The 17,731-nt window shown below is 36.2% G+C and overlaps 2 protein-coding genes across 3 annotated transcripts; one reads left to right on the top strand and one right to left on the bottom strand.

Moving 5' to 3' along the window:
* On the top strand, positions 1–3,174 carry LOC102585522 (putative glycerol-3-phosphate transporter 1). The gene is made up of 3 exons (XM_006357847.2): positions 1–137; positions 1,099–2,155; positions 2,239–3,174. Exons 2-3 carry the CDS (start codon positions 1,192–1,194, stop codon positions 2,790–2,792), a joined length of 1,518 nt encoding a protein of 505 aa, XP_006357909.1. The 5' UTR covers positions 1–137; positions 1,099–1,191; the 3' UTR covers positions 2,793–3,174.
* A 990-nt stretch (positions 3,175–4,164) lies between these two features.
* On the bottom strand, positions 4,165–10,004 carry LOC102585185 (uncharacterized). Of its 2 annotated transcripts, none has more exons than XM_006357846.2 (2): positions 9,686–10,004; positions 4,165–4,683 (listed from the first exon to the last, which is right to left on the bottom strand). In XM_006357846.2, the coding sequence occupies exon 1, from the start codon at positions 9,877–9,879 to the stop codon at positions 9,706–9,708; it is 174 nt and encodes a 57-aa protein (XP_006357908.1). In that variant the 5' UTR covers positions 9,880–10,004; the 3' UTR covers positions 4,165–4,683; positions 9,686–9,705. The 2 variants fall into 2 exon arrangements, with proteins under 2 accessions (XP_006357908.1, XP_015169164.1); XM_015313678.1 differs by lacking the exon at positions 4,165–4,683 and adding an exon at positions 4,692–5,961.
* Positions 10,005–17,731: the final 7,727 nt, after the last annotated feature.

Below are 17,731 nucleotides of genomic sequence, written 5' to 3'. Positions count from 1 at the left end.
TACCACTGCTTTATTAAAAGCTTCAAACACCTTCCCTTCCTCTTTTTTTTGGTGTGTTAAGCAAACTCATGAATGTTTGTAACTACATGATATCACAAATAGACACCTTAACTAGTTGGATTGATCATAAACACAAGGTTAGCTCTCAAATTCATGCCTAATTTCTTTACAATCTTCATATGAGTATATTTTTTTGATGATCAAGGTGTCTCGGCCCAGCTTTTACGCAGCTTGACTAATTGTTATATTATTTCATCTTTTGAGCTTATTTCCTGTGTTTTGATAAGGATGACTTAATTTGTGTAGAGCAGTTATAATCAAGTAATTTTTTTATTTTAATGTTGATCTTCTTGCTCTGTTTTTTTTTTCTTTCTTGTATTGAGACAGTTGTAAAATCAGGGGAAGGGCATCGAAATCTCGGGTTTCAATTCACGTGACACACTTTAAATTTTAAGTCCACTTTAAAAAATAACACTTCTATGTTTGATAAGTAATCAGTAATTAACTTTGCCCTTCCTATTTTATCTGATTTACTGCACAAGTTTTAGAAGTCTTTCATTTATTTTATAAAATTTAATACCAATTCAAGTCATATAAAATTCTTCATTTATTTTTAAAAATTTAATATCTATTCAAGTAATGTCACATAAATTGAAACCGAGGAATGGAGTTGTAAAAAAGGAAGATAGTATATATCTTGTTGGGATGTTATAGAAACAAGACCTGGAAAACTCTGCTTTGTCCCAATGGACTGTTCTTCTCTGCTAGTTTCTTTACTCATGCTCTTTTTACAATATGTAATTTGATATAGCATGAATTTGGGGTCGTTTGGTTGGGAATAAGTTATGGCAAGATAAGTTGTTTCACCATATATATATGAGATAATTTATTCCATCACTAAAGTATAAATGGTGCGATAAATAATTTTAAAACGGTCTAATACATCCAACCAAACGTAGGGTAAAATAGTCCTCTGGATTATTATACCTTTTTGCAAGTCACACGTGAATTACGTTTTCAGACTAGTAAGCGATGTTCCTTGTGAACATTTATGAATGTTTACATCTAAATGATATTGTCTTATGCATCTTTTTCCAGGTTGTTTTCTCCATTTGTAAAAGAGGAAAATATATGTTTATCATTTTATCTTGATCAAGTTCCCTATTAGTGGAGTCACCTCCAGAGCCAACAATGAAGAAGAATAACAACAAGCCCTTAGGAATTCAATTAATAGAGAACATAAATAAGTCGAGCCTATCTTTCAAGACATATCAAGTAATTGTTCTAATTGTGACATTTTTCGCATATACAAGTTACCATGCTAATAGAAAAACTACAAGCATCGTAAAACAAGCACTTGATCCCCAATCCCTTGGCGTTGGTCCGATTTTTCCATGGCAAGGAAATAGTATTCGGAAATCATTTAGAGATGGTTGGTTTCCATTTAATGGCCCTGATGGAACAACATTGCTCGGTGACCTTGATGTGGCTTTCCTATTTGTGTATGCCATTGGAATGTATTTCTCAGGGCACATGGGCGATAGGATGGATCTTAGAGTTTTTTTGACCGTGGGAATGTTGGGAACTGGTTTATTCACAGCTCTTTTTGGAGTTGGATATTGGGCAAACATTCATAGTTTCTATTACTATCTTATCATTCAAATGATTGCTGGATTGTTTCAATCCACTGGATGGCCGTCAGTCGTTGCAGTGGTCGGGAATTGGTTTGGAAAGAAGAAGAGGGGACTGATAATGGGCATTTGGAATGCTCACACCTCTGTTGGGAACATTACAGGGTCGTTAGTCGCCTCAATCTTATTGAAATATGGATGGGGTTGGTCGATGGTTGTACCTGGTATCCTTATTGCTTTTAGTGGTGTGGTAGTGTTCCTTTTGTTACCCGTTCATCCCGAATCTGTTGGGGGTAATAAAGATGAAGATGAGGTGTTGTTATCTCCCGGAAAAGAAGACGATGAAGTGAATGAACAACCTCTCTTGAGGTCGAGATCAGACAGAGAAGAGGAATCATGCGCTGTAGGTTTTATAGAAGCATGGAAGATCCCGGGGGTTGCACCCTTTGCTGTTTGCCTTTTTTTCGCGAAATTGGTGGCTTACACATTTCTCTATTGGCTGCCTTACTACATTAGCCACACAGGCATGAATGTTTACTGTTCTATATATTTGTCATGTTAGATATGTTGTTTTCTTAACTCTCTGTTTGTTTATATGCTACTGCAGCAATAGATGGACGATACTTGTCTAACGAGGAATCTGGAAACTTATCAACGTTGTTTGATGTCGGAGGGGTCATAGGTGGAATCCTAGCAGGTTACATCTCAGATAAGTTGGATGCTAGAGCAATAACAGCAGCTAGCTTTATGTACTGTGTTATCCCAGCTCTGTACCTATATCGAAGCTACGGACACATCTCTATGACTATAAACATCATCCTCATGTTGATTGCTGGAGTGTTTGTGAATGGACCTTACGCGTTGATAACAACTGCTGTTTCAGCAGACTTGGGAACACATAGCTCTTTGAAGGGTAATTCACGAGCGCTTGCAACTGTCACTGCTATTATTGATGGAACTGGATCAATTGGTGCTGCAGTTGGACCATTTCTCACAGGTTATATTTCAGCTGATAGCTGGAATGCAGTTTTTGTAATGTTGATGGGATCAGCTTTAGTTGCTGGTTTGTTTTTGACTAGGCTTGTTGTAACTGAGGTGAATGGAAAGATTCAAGAATTGAGGTCTCAAGGATCATCTATGTCTACTAATCTTCAAGTGTGATTGCCATAATATTGTGTGATAATCCAAATACTCAATTTGGATATTATCAGCCTTTTAGTCAGAGGGATAAAAAAGTGGAAATGCTCAAATCAACTCAAGATGAGGATATGAATTCTTCTTCATTTTAGTGGCAAAGATGAAAAGGTGGAAATCCTCAAATCAACTTAAGATTTGTTAGATGGACTCTGAAACTGGTTCTCTTAAGATCATCATCACATATACATGTAAATTTTGTGTGCCTGGAACTTTTTCTTTGTTTGCTACTCCATCCGATTTAATTTATATGTCTGATTTAATTACGAAGATTTAGAACATAAGAAAAACTTTTGAATCTTGTAATTTTAAACTAAAGATATGTTAAATGTATCAAAATGTTATTTAATCTTGTGATCTTTAGCATGTGGGATTAAAAAGTTGTAAAGAAAGGAAAGATGCAATTTTTCAAACGGGTTAAAAGGAAAAGTAAGACGAACAAATTAAATAGAAGGAATACTTCATTTTCAGAAGTAGGATCAGCCAGATATAAAAATAAAACCAGGCTATACAACTACCTAAACCAGAAATCAATTCCTAAATACCAAGGATCAAACAAGGCTATACAACCACTTAAACCAGACATCAATTCATAAATACTAAGCTTACGTCCACCATGTGATATGAAGTCATAAATTTAAATTAACATTTGGATATGTAACTTGAGAGCATGATTTAAAATTTCAAATTGTGATTTCAATAACTGTTTTTAAATGTAAAATTTAACCCACAAGTTTATATTTTATTAAAAAGGACTCATCATTTTAAATTTTGTGGAAAAGGACTCATACTCGGCATGAAAAATTGTTCAATAACTAGTTACTATTATTATTAACTAGTTGATCTTTATAAAACCTAAAATTATGTATATTTGAAAGTTCATAATCATAATCATTTATTTATAAAGGAAACATGAAGATATGCAATTTAGCAATGTGGCGTTTTAAAATACGGTGATATCTTATTTATGAACTACGATTTGCTTATTTGGTAAGATGTATAAGAATTAGAAAAATTAGATTATTCTCATAACTTGTGGGACTTCCAATACAACTTAAAAGATTTGAATGGCTGCCCAAATAAAACTTTAACTTCAAATCAATCTTATTTCAAATCATGATTTTATATTGCATGTCCAAAACGAGCCCAAACAATCAGTTACAGTAAACAAATCACAAAAAGATGGCTCGTCAAAATTACTTGTTGAATCCAACGGCTAGAGTGTACTTCATGTTTCAATAGGACCCATGTGGATCGAAGGATTTTTTTTTTTCCCTACCCGAAATAGTGGCGCTTGTCGATGCAATATCTGGGTTCGAACTACTAAGCTTTGAGTATGTCTATCAAATACATTATCAATTCCAACAAGCATAAGTGGACCATAAAAATATCTTTATTTTTTACAGACCAAGTCTAAGGGACACACACATAGTAATGCCATGCCATTCAGGTAAAAAAAAACATTGGGACAACATATCTAGTGTAGTCCCATAGAGTACGGGGACCATAGAGTACCGTATGGGGAAGGTAGAGTATATATATCATGACGTTGTTAATAAACTGTGTTTAAAGGCTGGGAAATGTTAAGAGAACGTATTCACGCTAAAAATTATTTATGCACACACTATGGAGGATTATGTAGACAATATGTTGCTAAAAGTAACGAGAGATAAAGAGCAACAGTCGAATCTGTGGGGCTAAGGTTACGAGGGAGCACAACCTGAGGTTAAATCCAAGAAACCGTAGGTTCTGGGTGGCAACAGGTAAGTTTTTGGAAAATTTATCTCCAAACTCCGAACGAAGAATAAAGACCAAGCTTCGTAAAATTAGTTGGAGCTATCTCGGAAATGCAACTGCTCTGCACCACCAAAGAAGTTCAACGTTAACATAGGGGATAATGGCAATCGTCGATAGAACACTACTTTAAAAGGTCAAGTATTACCAGTGGATAAAGGAAGGCGTTGAGTCTCATAACTTTCTGAAACAATCAATACTACTTCACACGAAACTCTCCTACTTATGGTACTAGATTTTGACAAATTGAACATGCTAAAACCCATTTGATCTTGATAAATACTATAAACATGTGTACAATTTTAAGAGGAGAGCTCCCATCAACTGTTGTGGAGATTAATCTATGGTAATCTTACACTTACATCTGACAATTCAATATGAAAGAGTAAATGACATGCGCATTGATCAGTTAGACTACCATATGGCTTCAAATGCATTAACATTTGACCCAGTGATCTCTTGAAATGAAACAAACAAACACGTTTGGTTAAGTACCAAACGCATGAAATAAAATGATTTTAAGATGTTGGTTTGCAAAAACCAATACATAATTGTCCCACTCCCGCAGAGCTATATAACCACCACCGTAGTTAAAGCAAACAATCTACAAGGCCATTTTAAATCTTGCACTTTACTCACATATACTAAGAGCAAAATGCACAAGCTTCACAAGTGGCTTGGCCCCTTCGCCTTTAGGAGTTGCAGCAAAAGAAAGAACACCAACTCAGCAGGAAGTAGACAACGCACCAGATATAGCCGCAATTCCTTATACTAGAGTAAGAAAGCATGTAGAACAGTAGAAATGCATTTCTATCATTGATTCTCCCCAATAACTAGACTATAGAATTTATAATCAATACTTCTAAGTATGTCATTGCCTAAAGAATTTAGATTTCTCCTTTCACAAGTATGCCAAAAAGACCGGATTTCTTACGGCTTGCTATCCTGCAGTAAGTAGAATACTACAAGAATAGTAGTGATGAGCACACAAAGAAGAGCTTAACTTGTGAAAAATCATTAAAACAAAAATGAGGACAACTAATCATTATTTCTTGGGAAGAAAATTTGTGATGACTACATTCTGGGGGAACTTTTTCTAGAACAGATATTCCAAGGAAACGTTTCACAAAGTCATATTCCAGTCTCAACAATTAATGGTGGCAAATTGCTGATTAGAAATAGATAAACATTGCATGGACATACTGTTTCTAATTGGATAAAAAGAAATATATAAGCTTATATTTACAGTACTATCCTCTGCTAGGTTTCATTGAGCTCTGCCAGTGGCTGAAAACACGATATAAGAAAGCACTTTCATCTCATGACACTTTGAAGTCAGAACCTTAAAAGAGAGTGGAACAACAGAAATATCAGCAAAACAAACTAGCTATTGCTGCATAGTGTGCACATGTTAGGGGTTCCTACTGCAATACTCACAACCCTTAATTACATCAATGACAGAGAGAAAAACATCAACTTTGCAAGAGTTCATTATTTCGCATCTTGTCAGTTCTTGTATTTATAGTCCCATCAAACAAACATCAGTAGAAATCAAATGTGATTAGCCAATTATACTGTCATAACCTTTGCAAAAGAGTTGTGTTGCATTTTTTCCATCAATAAAGACTGCCTAAGGTAGTGAACAAATAATCATACGCCGAGAATGCAACTGATTTGCCAAAGAGATGATCCTAAGATTCTATTCAACACTCAACAAAAATTATATTTACACGAGTAGCATGGGGAGAATACCATCAAAGATTCACTGCTGCAAATCAAATGTGGGTAATAAAGGTTTATGTGATTCATAAGTAAGCATCAAAGTATTTGTGTGAGACCCAAATGAAAGAGCACTGTGTAAGTCCAGTGACAGGTGTAGGCTGGAAAATGATTTTGCATTTTAAATTTCTACTACAACAAGATGACTTATTTATTTGTTTCACGTGGTTGTTGAGGATTGATATAGCCAACCCCAACTAGTCTGGGATTGAAGCACAGTGGTTGCTATTGTCTTCTTTGACATCCTTATCTTCTCCTAGATGAATGTAAAATTCGCCTGTTGTTTATAGTACAAATAGTTCTTAGAATTTTTTTGGGAAAATACATAATTACCCTCTCCCGCAACTTTTTCCCTTTTGCTTACTACACACCTAAAATTTGCGAGCATCTTACAACCCCTATAGACTTGTCTAAAGTGGAACTATTATCCCCTTATTTGCTAATGTGGTGCAAAGAGTGTATTAACTCAACTTGAGTCGCATGATGGAAAAAAAGAAGATACAGTAGTGAAGCAACCATGCTGAACATAATGGAGAAGAGAACAGTAGCAACAACACATAATAAGATAACCGAAGCAAAGGAAACAATAAGTAATAATAAATTTGAAGAACAATATAGTATCAATGTTATCAAAGGCGTGCTTAAGCCCTGAAGCAAGACTCAAAACGGGTTGAGCGCTTCGCCTCACTTAATGTGCGCTTCAATGTTGTCATCAAGATTCTAGGCATACTTTTCCTTGCTAATGAGATACTTCTGAAGAGGCAACACTAAATATTTGATATTTCACTTTATCATAAAAAAAATTCAATTAATTTGTTCATATATTTGTCATTATGCTTATAATATTAGTCTTGGACTAAACATATAGATTTATAAATTTTTTCTCCCTTTGCGCCTTTTTTCATTGAAGCCCATGCTTTACTTACACTTTGCGCTTAAATCCCCAACGCACCTTAGAGCTTTTTTGCATTTGTTGTTTGTGATAGCACTGGATAGTATGTGAGTTATCATAACAATACTGATAAGGGAAGCTAGACAACGTTTGACTACCTACTAATCTTCTATCCTAATCTTCGACCTCCAGATCCTCCTATATAGGGTTGGGAAAACACCATATTCCATTAAACTAGCTTCTCCTCCTCATCGTCATTTTTCATAAACTTCTTCACACCATTGAACAAGAATCCGAGACCTCTTACCATGTAATATCTCATTCATCTTAACCCATTCCCCATGGATACTTATTCATATTCCCTTTCCATTACCAAGGACTACGAGCTTTGCCAGCAAACACAGGGTGCCAATATTGGAGTTCCACTGGTTCTTTGCATGCCTAAGGATGGTTGTTTCTTTATGCATATTCATACTATAATTGTTGCTGGAAACAATTTGTGGGCAATTGGCATGTCTTGAGACAAGTTTGTGGTTGGACTTTGGAGAAGAAGATGAAATCTTAAGTGGGCAGGGTTGAAATCAGAGAGAATGATAAGGAGAAGATGGTAGGTTAAACAACTGAAAAAGAAAGAAGAAATAAAGTTCGGTAAAAGAAAACTGACATGAAAACAGGTGGCAGCGCGTGAGTTACACTGGCCAGCTTAAATTTGATTGTTGCTCCCTCAGGGTGGTAATAATTCCACTTCAGACAAGTCTAGAGGTCATAGGACCCATTTTTTTCACAAAACCAAAAAACAAACAATCATGGTTCTCCACCATAAACCTAAAAACAATTTGCAAAAACTTTTAAATGTTATCATTTTGACTCAAATGATCCAATCCTCTTCTTTTTTTAAAAAAAAACAAAAAATTATCTATCCATTTATTATGTAAAAGAATTCTCATAAGCTACCAATCTAGACTTTTATAATACTAATAAATTACATAATAACCCCAGTTATTTTTATTTCTTTCTTATTATGCATTTTCCCAAAATGTACAACAATTATTTCTCTTGAACTAATCATTTCCTTTCTTTTTGATGGCAAAGAAAAGGTTTGGGGCCAATATAATCCTTAGGACCAGCCGCAGCCCAAATGGCCTTGCCCCTCTACCTTTCTCCACTTAAATGCAGGCTTAGTTTGCATGGCGCAAGGCTCGAGCCTATGACCAAAGTCACAAATCCCACTCAACCTTTGCCACTTGAACTAAATCCTGAGGGCTTCTCTTGAACTAATCCTTTATTTTATATTTATATGATTCGCCAGGAAAATATATGTTTTTTTTTGGATGCAATGTTTACATCATAATGGAGTTGTAATGAAGACATGGATCTAGGTGATACTTGTGCAAAATCATGGCTTGCAATTTATTTTCTGTTTTCAGAAACATCCATAACAGTCAACTGTTTCAAAAGATAGTTTTTGTTTTTCACACTATAATCTTACAAAAACTTTTCCAAATGATCTTTCAAAAAGGCACATTGAAGATAGACTGTTTTTACCACCCAGAAACAGCACTCTCTTCCGAGCATTGAGGGTTCACAAAGGACACATATCTGATGGTCAAATAATTGGGCAAAAAACATCACCAAATAGGTAATAGCTGTTGAGCAGTGTCAGTAATGAGGAATTACATTCCAAAAGTGATCATGCTTATTATGTTCCGAAAAAATCAAGTGAAGCTAGATGGCTGAGTCCCAATTAGGAAATGAGCTGGTATCCGCAGCCAAACAATATTCCAAAATTTCTCTTGTCAGACTATCAAATTTATTCTTCTGCTGTAAATTTCATGTGAAAGGTGAAAAGGTAGATAAATCTTAACCAATAAACGATTACAATATGGAAACGGCCTAGCAGAAAAATATGCAACTATTCAGATACTTCCTAGGTTTCCAGATTAACAAAATTTGATTGCTAGTAAACAATCCACCAGGATGAATGCATAGCAACACAAATTCCTCAAGAAATATATTGTACAGATATTCTGATTTAACACAAAAATTATTGTTTATACATTGTATTATGGTTGATCTCTGTCTCTACTCAAAAATTGCCGGCGAAGACTGGTCTACTGTTCGAATTCTCTGCCTCAAACAGTACAGGGAAATTGGTCTTAACCCTGCTAAACCTTGACGCCTAACTAGACAGTCGAGCACCAACCACAGCAACTAAACGTAATTACACAAATTAAGCGATATTAAATAAAAAGGCGAACAAAAATCATCATTATCAGCTCAAATTTACTCGAAGATTTCACTCTAGCGTGGTGTACAGATCACAAAATTAATGATTATTTGAGTTACTGTTGGAATTATTCGAATTTACATTTGAAAGGAAGAAGAATTTGTTAACCTGAAATAAGGAGAGTGAATCTAAAGACGATCGCCAGGCTTAGGGGGCTTGCGGTATTTCTCTTCTACATCTTTGGCTTTGAATAATGCATTCTGTATAAGCTTGTTAATATTGGGGACGTTGTAGTTCTGAGCTATGTAAATACCGCAAACAGTTCCTGCCATCAATGAGAAACTGCTCCTTATAATCCCCATCACCTTCTTCCCTTCTTCCGATCCCGCAACTACTCAAACTTGAATTTGCAGGTCAACTGACGAACTTGCTGCCAAATCGCCGACTCTGGGAGTTGCCTTGGACTTGCTATTTTTTAAATTTGAAGGGGTCATTGCATAAATATCTCTATTTTGGTGGTTGTGGTTTTAATTTTTGCCCCTCAAAAATGCTGATTTTTAATTTTTATCCTCAAAACTTTAGTATAAAAAAAAATCAAAAATGTCTGTGAGGGTGAAAAAAGAAAAATCACAAAGCATTAGAAGTATATATAAGCTTAATAACACAAGTTATATCTCATAGCATAAGGTTAGTGGCAAAAATTATGCCCATTATAGGAGAAAGGCGGAACGGTCTGATATACTCTTGTACCTGTATGCGTTTGTATTCTGAATCATTATACTTTTGTCAATTGAACTCTTAAACTCAGTGAAACTAAGCATTTTAAATCCCTTTCGATGTGTGTGAACTTCAAACACTTGACAAAAATGACATATCATCATCCACATCACATTTTAAATGACACATCACTTATTATGATTATTTTTTTTTTAAATCTGATTTTTCTTTCTTTTTCAGTTCATTCCTCCTTCATCCCTTCACCTCTCTCCTATTTTTTTTTACATTAGAGATACCACCACAACCTTCCATTCTCACTAGTATCATTACATTCCTAAATAACTAACACTTATCATTTGATTTTTTTTCCGAAATTTCTTTCATTCACAACTTCTAATCGTATTTCTTTTACCAACATTCACATCTACCACTTGAACCACCATAAATCTCTTTTCCCCATCGATGTTAACAAAGAGCCATTAAAATAACACAATATACTCTAATATTTGTACAGAATTTTACATAACACATTCACATAATTTCACGAAGACATTCAACAATCACTTATCATCTTTCAAGAGTACTGTTGAATCTTTATCACTTTATGTGTTATAAATTACCCCGAAAATAAAAAAAAATACAGATCTACAACAACAATACAATTTTGTTTCTATTCCCCAAAGGAAGAAAATGTGGAAAAAAAGAAGAAGAGAGAAACAAAAAATTGGAAAGGACCGGAAAGGGGAGAAAGAAGAGAAATGGGGGTTTGAGAGTAGAAAGAAAAAAAAGAAATGGGGATGGTGGGGTGGGAAAAGAAGAAAGAACTGGAAAAAAAAGTAAATTTATTATTTTTATCTTTTTAATCTATTTTTAAAAAGAAAAAAAATATTTTTAGTCTAAAATTTGATCTTTCACGCTCCTTCTATGCGTAACATCACGCATTTGTGCCAACTCAATAATTAAGTTGCCACATAAGCTTGGTCAACGGTCAGAAGGGCTTAAAACATAGAGTTTAAGGGTTCAGTTGACAAATACTCAAGTAGAAGGGTCCAGAATACAAACGCATACACATACCATTTCGCCTAGGAGAAATTATGTCCAAGATACAAGTTATAAGTTTAGTGACATAAGTTATACCTGAAGGCAAAAGAAATTAAACTTAAGACATAAGTTATATCCCAAGGCAAAAGTTTAGTAGCCCAAATTATGCAATATGACATAAGTTCAATGGCACAAGTTATGCCTTAAGGCGAAAGTTCTCTAAAAGTCTTATGAGAAAAGTATTGAAAACACCCCTGAACTGGGTGTGAATTGTTAGTTTCATCTCTGAACTATTGACAGTCTTAAAAACACCACTCTACTTGATTAGCTGAACTTAAATACACCCCCGATCTGTCGCATGACATAACAAGTGGTCTCAAACTCTTGTAAGAGCATGAGACTCTTAATATAGGGGTCAAGAAAAGTGTTGAAAATATCCCTAAAAATGGGGATAATTTAGAGGTGTATTTCACATATATGGCAAGATCTTGAGTGTATTTAAGTTTAGTTAGCCAAGTAGAGGGTGTATTTAAGGTTGTCAATAGTTCAGGAACAAAACTGACAATTCACGCCAAGTTTAGGAATATTTTCAATACTTCTCTCAAGTCTTATTGTGCGAATCAAAAATCATGTTTAATGCAGAAGTTATACCTTAAGGAAAACTAGAGTCATTAATATAGGTTAGACCTTTTGAGTTGGTTTGGCCCTACTTGTGATTTAATAAGGTTGAACGAAAAAATTTGAAGCTCATTTAAGAACAAGGATTTTTAGTGCGGCTCGAATAAGTTTGTTGATCCGTGGGGCTTGAGCAATGTCGATTGGACCGACCATGAGTCAACTAAAAAATAATTAAAAATAAAATAGAATACTCTAATAAGTAGATATCAAAAGAGCTAGAAAAGGTGTAAATTGACTAGTAGAGAACTAAGACTAAACTATAAATTATGAACTCTCTTCAACTCAAATCTAACGTGTCTATTTATAATGATGATCCAAGAATTCTAACTTGGACAGTCAACATACTTCGCGATCCAATCCACGGCCGTTATTCAATGTGCAGGTCATAGATCTTACTTGCATCGCCATGGATGGCCTATTAGGGTTTCTTGAACTTATGTTGTAGATTTGTTTTGCTGGCTTGAATTGCATTCACGGTCCATTTTGTGTGTGCTACACCCCAAATTTTTTAAAGTTAAGTTTCAAACTATTCTTCATTTATGTATAATGTCGTGTCGGGTGTAACACCCCGTAACTACAAAGAACTAGAAAGAAGTTAAAAAGTGGAAATAGTCATTTTTGGAAAGAATATAAAAATCTGGAAAATTTGTTAAGTATGTTAATTTGGAATTTTGGTCAACTTCAAATAACCATAACTCCTACATTAGGATGAGTTAGGTTCTGGAAAATTTGTTAAGTATGTTAAGTTGAGTTTTTGGTCAACTTCAAACGACTATAACTCCTAGCTCAAGATGAGTTAGGTGTGTTTCGAGGTATCGTAGGAAAGATCTTGGAATAATCTTTCCAACAACGCCAAGTTTGCGTGATTCCGAGTTTGTATGAGTGAGATATGACCATTTGAAGTTGGGCTGTTCAAATAAGGAAAGTCTAAAACCGAATTTTGGAAGGGAATTTTAGTCTTTTCCTTACCCAATTATTTTGATCCATTTTTAGGAGTTTAATTGGGGTCAAATCAGAATTTGGTCAGTTTAGAAAATTGGAAATCTACGTTAGGGTTTGGAGAAAGGAGAAAAGAGGAGAAAGAAGGAGAAAAGACAAGATTCGTCAAGAACGTTCAAGTTTGATTGTGGATTTCACCAAGGATTCAATCCTACGAGGTATGTGAGATCACATAGCATTGGGTTAGTTCACCCATGCACCAAACATGTTTAATTCAAGGTGATTTTCGTCCAAAAAGATTGAGAATTTGATGTTCTTGAGTTGTGTTCTTGAATTGTTTTCATTCTTGAACTTATATGGGCTTAATGGATTTTCTTGAGATGTTTTAGCGCTGTTAGTAGTTGTTTCAAGTTAGATTATAGTGTACATGTTTTGTGTATCTAAATCTAAGAAGATATTGAGAAAAGGAATTGGGTTTAATCGAATTAAGGTCAGAAATCGGGAAGAAAAATTCGTCAGATTCACCCGAGGAGGGTCTGCTGCGCGCGCCTGCGCTAGAGAGGCTGGGGCGGTGCGCCTGCAGTGCACCAGAAATGAGCCCCAGTAACTTAGGGACTAGCACGGTGCGCCAGGGACGTGCCGGGGTCATCTGCCCCCACCCGTTTTTCGTCGTTTAGCCCATTTAAGTCCTTCTAAAGTGTACTAACACTTCCTATTGATTCTAACTACTCTAAATGATTTCTAAACATCTAGAAATCATCCAGAAACATGAATCATAACCTTGAATCCATAAAATTCAAAATCAAGGAAAGTTAAGAGCCAAGTCTAGGAAATTCTTAGAGTCCTTTCAAGAAGTCTTTCACAAATGCTTTTAACTTTGTTTTAAGACTTAAAGTTCAAGTTGAGTAAAGAGTAAAAAGTAAAGAATGAAGTTCATTTCTTCAAAGAGTATATGGGGACTATGTATTCCCAAAGAGTTTAAAATGTTTTCACATTTAAACAAGAAAAGGAAACCTTGATTTCCAAAGAGCCTTTGAGCTAATTTTCAAAAAAGAGTGAACGCTTTCACAATTAAACAAGAGGGGAAACTTTGGTTTCCAAGATAGCCTTTAAGCTAAGTTTTGAGCAATTATCTCAAATCACATAAAGAAGTATGTTTTTAAACATAAAAGCTAGTATCATATTTTGGGAGTAGTATTGAGCATCAATATGAGGGAGAGTTCAGACAACTCACATCCCCCATAAACTATGTAGCCATCATGGGTAGAAAAGGGTCATACTTTTTAGATGATTCCTTTAGTGCTTTTTAGCATAGACTAGTGGATCCACTTAGTAGTCAGGTTTTATACCCTCGGCACGGTATAGGATGACCCTGGCAGCGTGAGGCAAAACGATGTATCACCACAATAGCTCTTAAGTGATGGTTGTCGGTTAGAGAAACTCCCACATAAGTAATTGTATTCTTATATACACAGTTTAATTGTATTTTTACATACATTTCAGAGTTATAATTGTATCTTTACATACATAGTATTATTGTATTTCCAAAATACACAGAGTTGACATCCATGTTTTAAACAACTTTTCTTTATATTGCACCTGTTTTAAACTGCTTTATATTGAAATGAGTTCATTTAAGTTGAGTTGAGTTGAGCCAGGTAAGTTCTTCCGTTCCTTTCAAGCTTATGTCTTGTTTTAAAATTCCTCTCGCATACTCGTACATTCAATGTACTGATGTCATTTTGCCTGCATCTTCTTATGACGCAAACACAGGTAACCAAGATCAACATCCAACGCATCGTTAATTCTAGTTAAGCTCCAGAGTTATTGGTGAGCCTCATTGCTTCTGGAGGACTCCTTTTATTGCTTTTCAGTTTTCAATTCATTAGGATGTCGTGGGTCTTGTCTCGACATCCCTTCTTGTTTTAAAGGCTTCATAGATAGTCAGATAGTTAGTTATGAGTCTTTTACCTTTGTATTTCAGATGTTTTGCTATGAGACTTGAGTAGCCATTTTGGGTAGTTTGAATGCTTTCTTTAAAGACATTCTAAGATTTTCATAAGTTTTTTATTTGAGGTTATTTCTGAGGTTTAAGTCTTCCACTGAGTAAGTAAGTCAGGCCAAGGGTTCGCTTGGGGCCAACAATGGTTCTCGAGTGCCAGTCCCACCCAGAGTGTAGGCTCGGGGTGTGACAAACTTGGTATCAAAACCTAGAGTTCAAGAGTCCTAGGGAGTTTATGAAGCCGTGTCTGTAGAGTCCTAGTTATCGGTGTGAAGTGCGCTATATCTATAATTAGGAGGATGCATATTTTAGGAACTATCTCACTTTCTTTCATACTCATTTCGTGCGTTAGAGTTTAATCTCTAAAAAGTTTCCTTTTAACTCGTGCTTGCGCGTGTCTTTCAGATCATGCCTCCACGAAGAGTAGTAAGAGGTCGTCCGGTTAGGAGGAATGTTGAACCACATGAAGAAGGGGTATCTAACGCACCAGAGGTGCAACCCCAAGGAGAGGTCGCCAATGCTGACTTCCATGAGGCTATCCGGATGTTGAGCTAAGTTGTGACCAACCAAGCTGGGCAGTAGAGAGGGAATCGACAGGAAGTAGCTGACACTTCGAGAAACCGTGAGTTCTTAAGGATGAATCCTCTAAGCTTCACAGGTTCAAATGTTACTAAGGATCCAAAGAATTTTGTTGAAGAACTTCAAAAAGCTTTTGAAATCATGCATATTGTTGATGCTAAGAGGGTGGAACTAGCTACATACCAGATGAAGGGTGTCGCTAGGATATAGTTCGACCAATGGAAGAAGAACCGAGTTGAGGGAGCACCACCTGCGAGTTAGGCTTGTTTTGAGGAGGCCTTCTTGAGGCGTTTCTTCCCTCGAGAACTGAAAGAGGCTAAGGTACGAGAGTTCCTCACACTTAATCAGGATTCTTTGAGCATTCATGAGTATAATCTGAGGTTCACACAACTTTCCCGGTATGCTCCGGAGATGGTTGCTGACATGAGGAGCAGAATGAGTTTGTTTGTTGCTGGGCTATCTCGTATGTCGAGTAAGGAAGGTAAGGTTACAATGCTAATAAGTGACATGGATATCGCAAGATTGATGGTCTATATGCAGCAGGTTGAGAAAGAGAAGCTGATGGATAGAGAAGAGTTTAAGAATAAGAGAGCTAGACAGGGAATGAGTCCGGACAACAGAAGAATAATGCCAACCGATCATCCTTCCAACAGAAACAGAAGGGACCTACTCCATCATCTGCTAGTGCACCTGCACCTAAGAACAAAAGTGAGTACAATAGTTAAAATTTCAGAGCCAAACCTATCTATTCTCAAGGTAGTACGGCACAAAGGGGTAGTAATTCTTCTGCATGTGCTAAGTGTGGTAGGAACCACTCTGGTACATGTCGTGATGGCTCCACTGGTTGCTTTAAGTATGGCAGAATGATCACTTCACACGAGAGTGTCCAAATAACAAGCAGGGTAACAGTAATTGGGGCAATAAAGCCAGTCTTCTTCAGTTGCTCCACCAGACAGAGCTGCACCTAGAGGAGCTACTCTAGGTATTGGTGGATGAGCAAACCGCCTATAAGCTATCACCAGTCGCCAAGAGCAAGAGGATTCGCCAGATGTTGTCAGTGGTATGATCCAAGTCTTTAACTTTAATGTTTATGCTTTGCTAGATCCAGGAGCGAGTTTATCTTCTGTAACTCCGTATGTTGCGATGAATTTTAATATTCTTCATGAGCAACTTAGTGAACTCTTCAGTGTTTCTACACCTGTTGTTGAGTTTATTCTAGCAGAGAGAGTCTATCATGATTGTCCCATTTCCGTCAATCACAATTGTACCATGGCTGATTTAGTTGAATTAGACATGGTAGATTTTGATGTCATTCTTGGTATGGACTGGCTTCATGCATGTTATGCCTCAGTTGATTGTAGAACTCGAGTTGTCAAGTTTCAGTTTCCAAATGAGCCAGTCATAGAGAGGAAAAGTAGTTCAGCAGTGCATAAGGGTCATTTCATTTTGTACATTAAGGCAATGAAGTTAGTTTCTAAGGGGTGTGTCTATCACTTGGTCCGAGTTAATGACTCTAGTGTTGAGATACCTCTTATTCAGTCAGTTCCAGTAGTAAAATAGTTTCCAGAAGTCTTTCCAGATGATTTTCTCGGAGTCCTTCCTAAGAGAGAGATAGACTTCGGTACAGACATTCTTCCAGATACTCGTCATATATCTATTTCGCCATATAGAATGGCACCTGCATAGTTGAAAGAGCTAAAAGAACAATTGAAAGATCTCTTGGATAAGGGCTTTATTCGACCAAGTGTCTCACCTTGGGGTGATCTGGTCTTATTTGTGAGAAATAAAGATGGTTCCCTTAGGATGTGTATAGATTACCGTCAGTTGAATAAGGTTACCATCAAGAACAAATATCATCTCCCAAGGATTGATGATTTTTTCGACCAACTTTAGGGTGCCACATGTTTCTCTAAGATAGACCTCAGATATGGCTACCATCCGTTAAGAGTAAGGGAATGTGATATTCCAAAGACAGCTTTCAGGACCCGTTATGGTCACTATGAGTTCCTAGTTATGTCTTTTGGTTTGACCAATGCGCCTACAACATTCATGGACCTTATGAATAGAGTATTCAAGCCTTATTTAGACATGTTTGTTATCGTATTCATTGATGACATACTAATCTTTTTGAGGAATGAAGAAGACCATGCTAGTCATCTCAAAATAGTTCTCCAAACTCTAAAAGATAGAGAGTTGTATGCTAAGTTCTCTAAGTGTGAGTTTTGGCTCAAGTCTGTGGCATTCCTAGGCCACATTGT

This window comes from Solanum tuberosum, unplaced genomic scaffold, assembly GCF_000226075.1.
Source record: "Solanum tuberosum cultivar DM 1-3 516 R44 unplaced genomic scaffold, SolTub_3.0 scf00255, whole genome shotgun sequence".
Taxonomy (NCBI): Eukaryota; Viridiplantae; Streptophyta; class Magnoliopsida; order Solanales; family Solanaceae; genus Solanum; species Solanum tuberosum.
The sequence above is the reverse complement of the archived record's forward strand: the minus strand, read 5'-3'. Positions and strand labels throughout refer to the sequence as shown.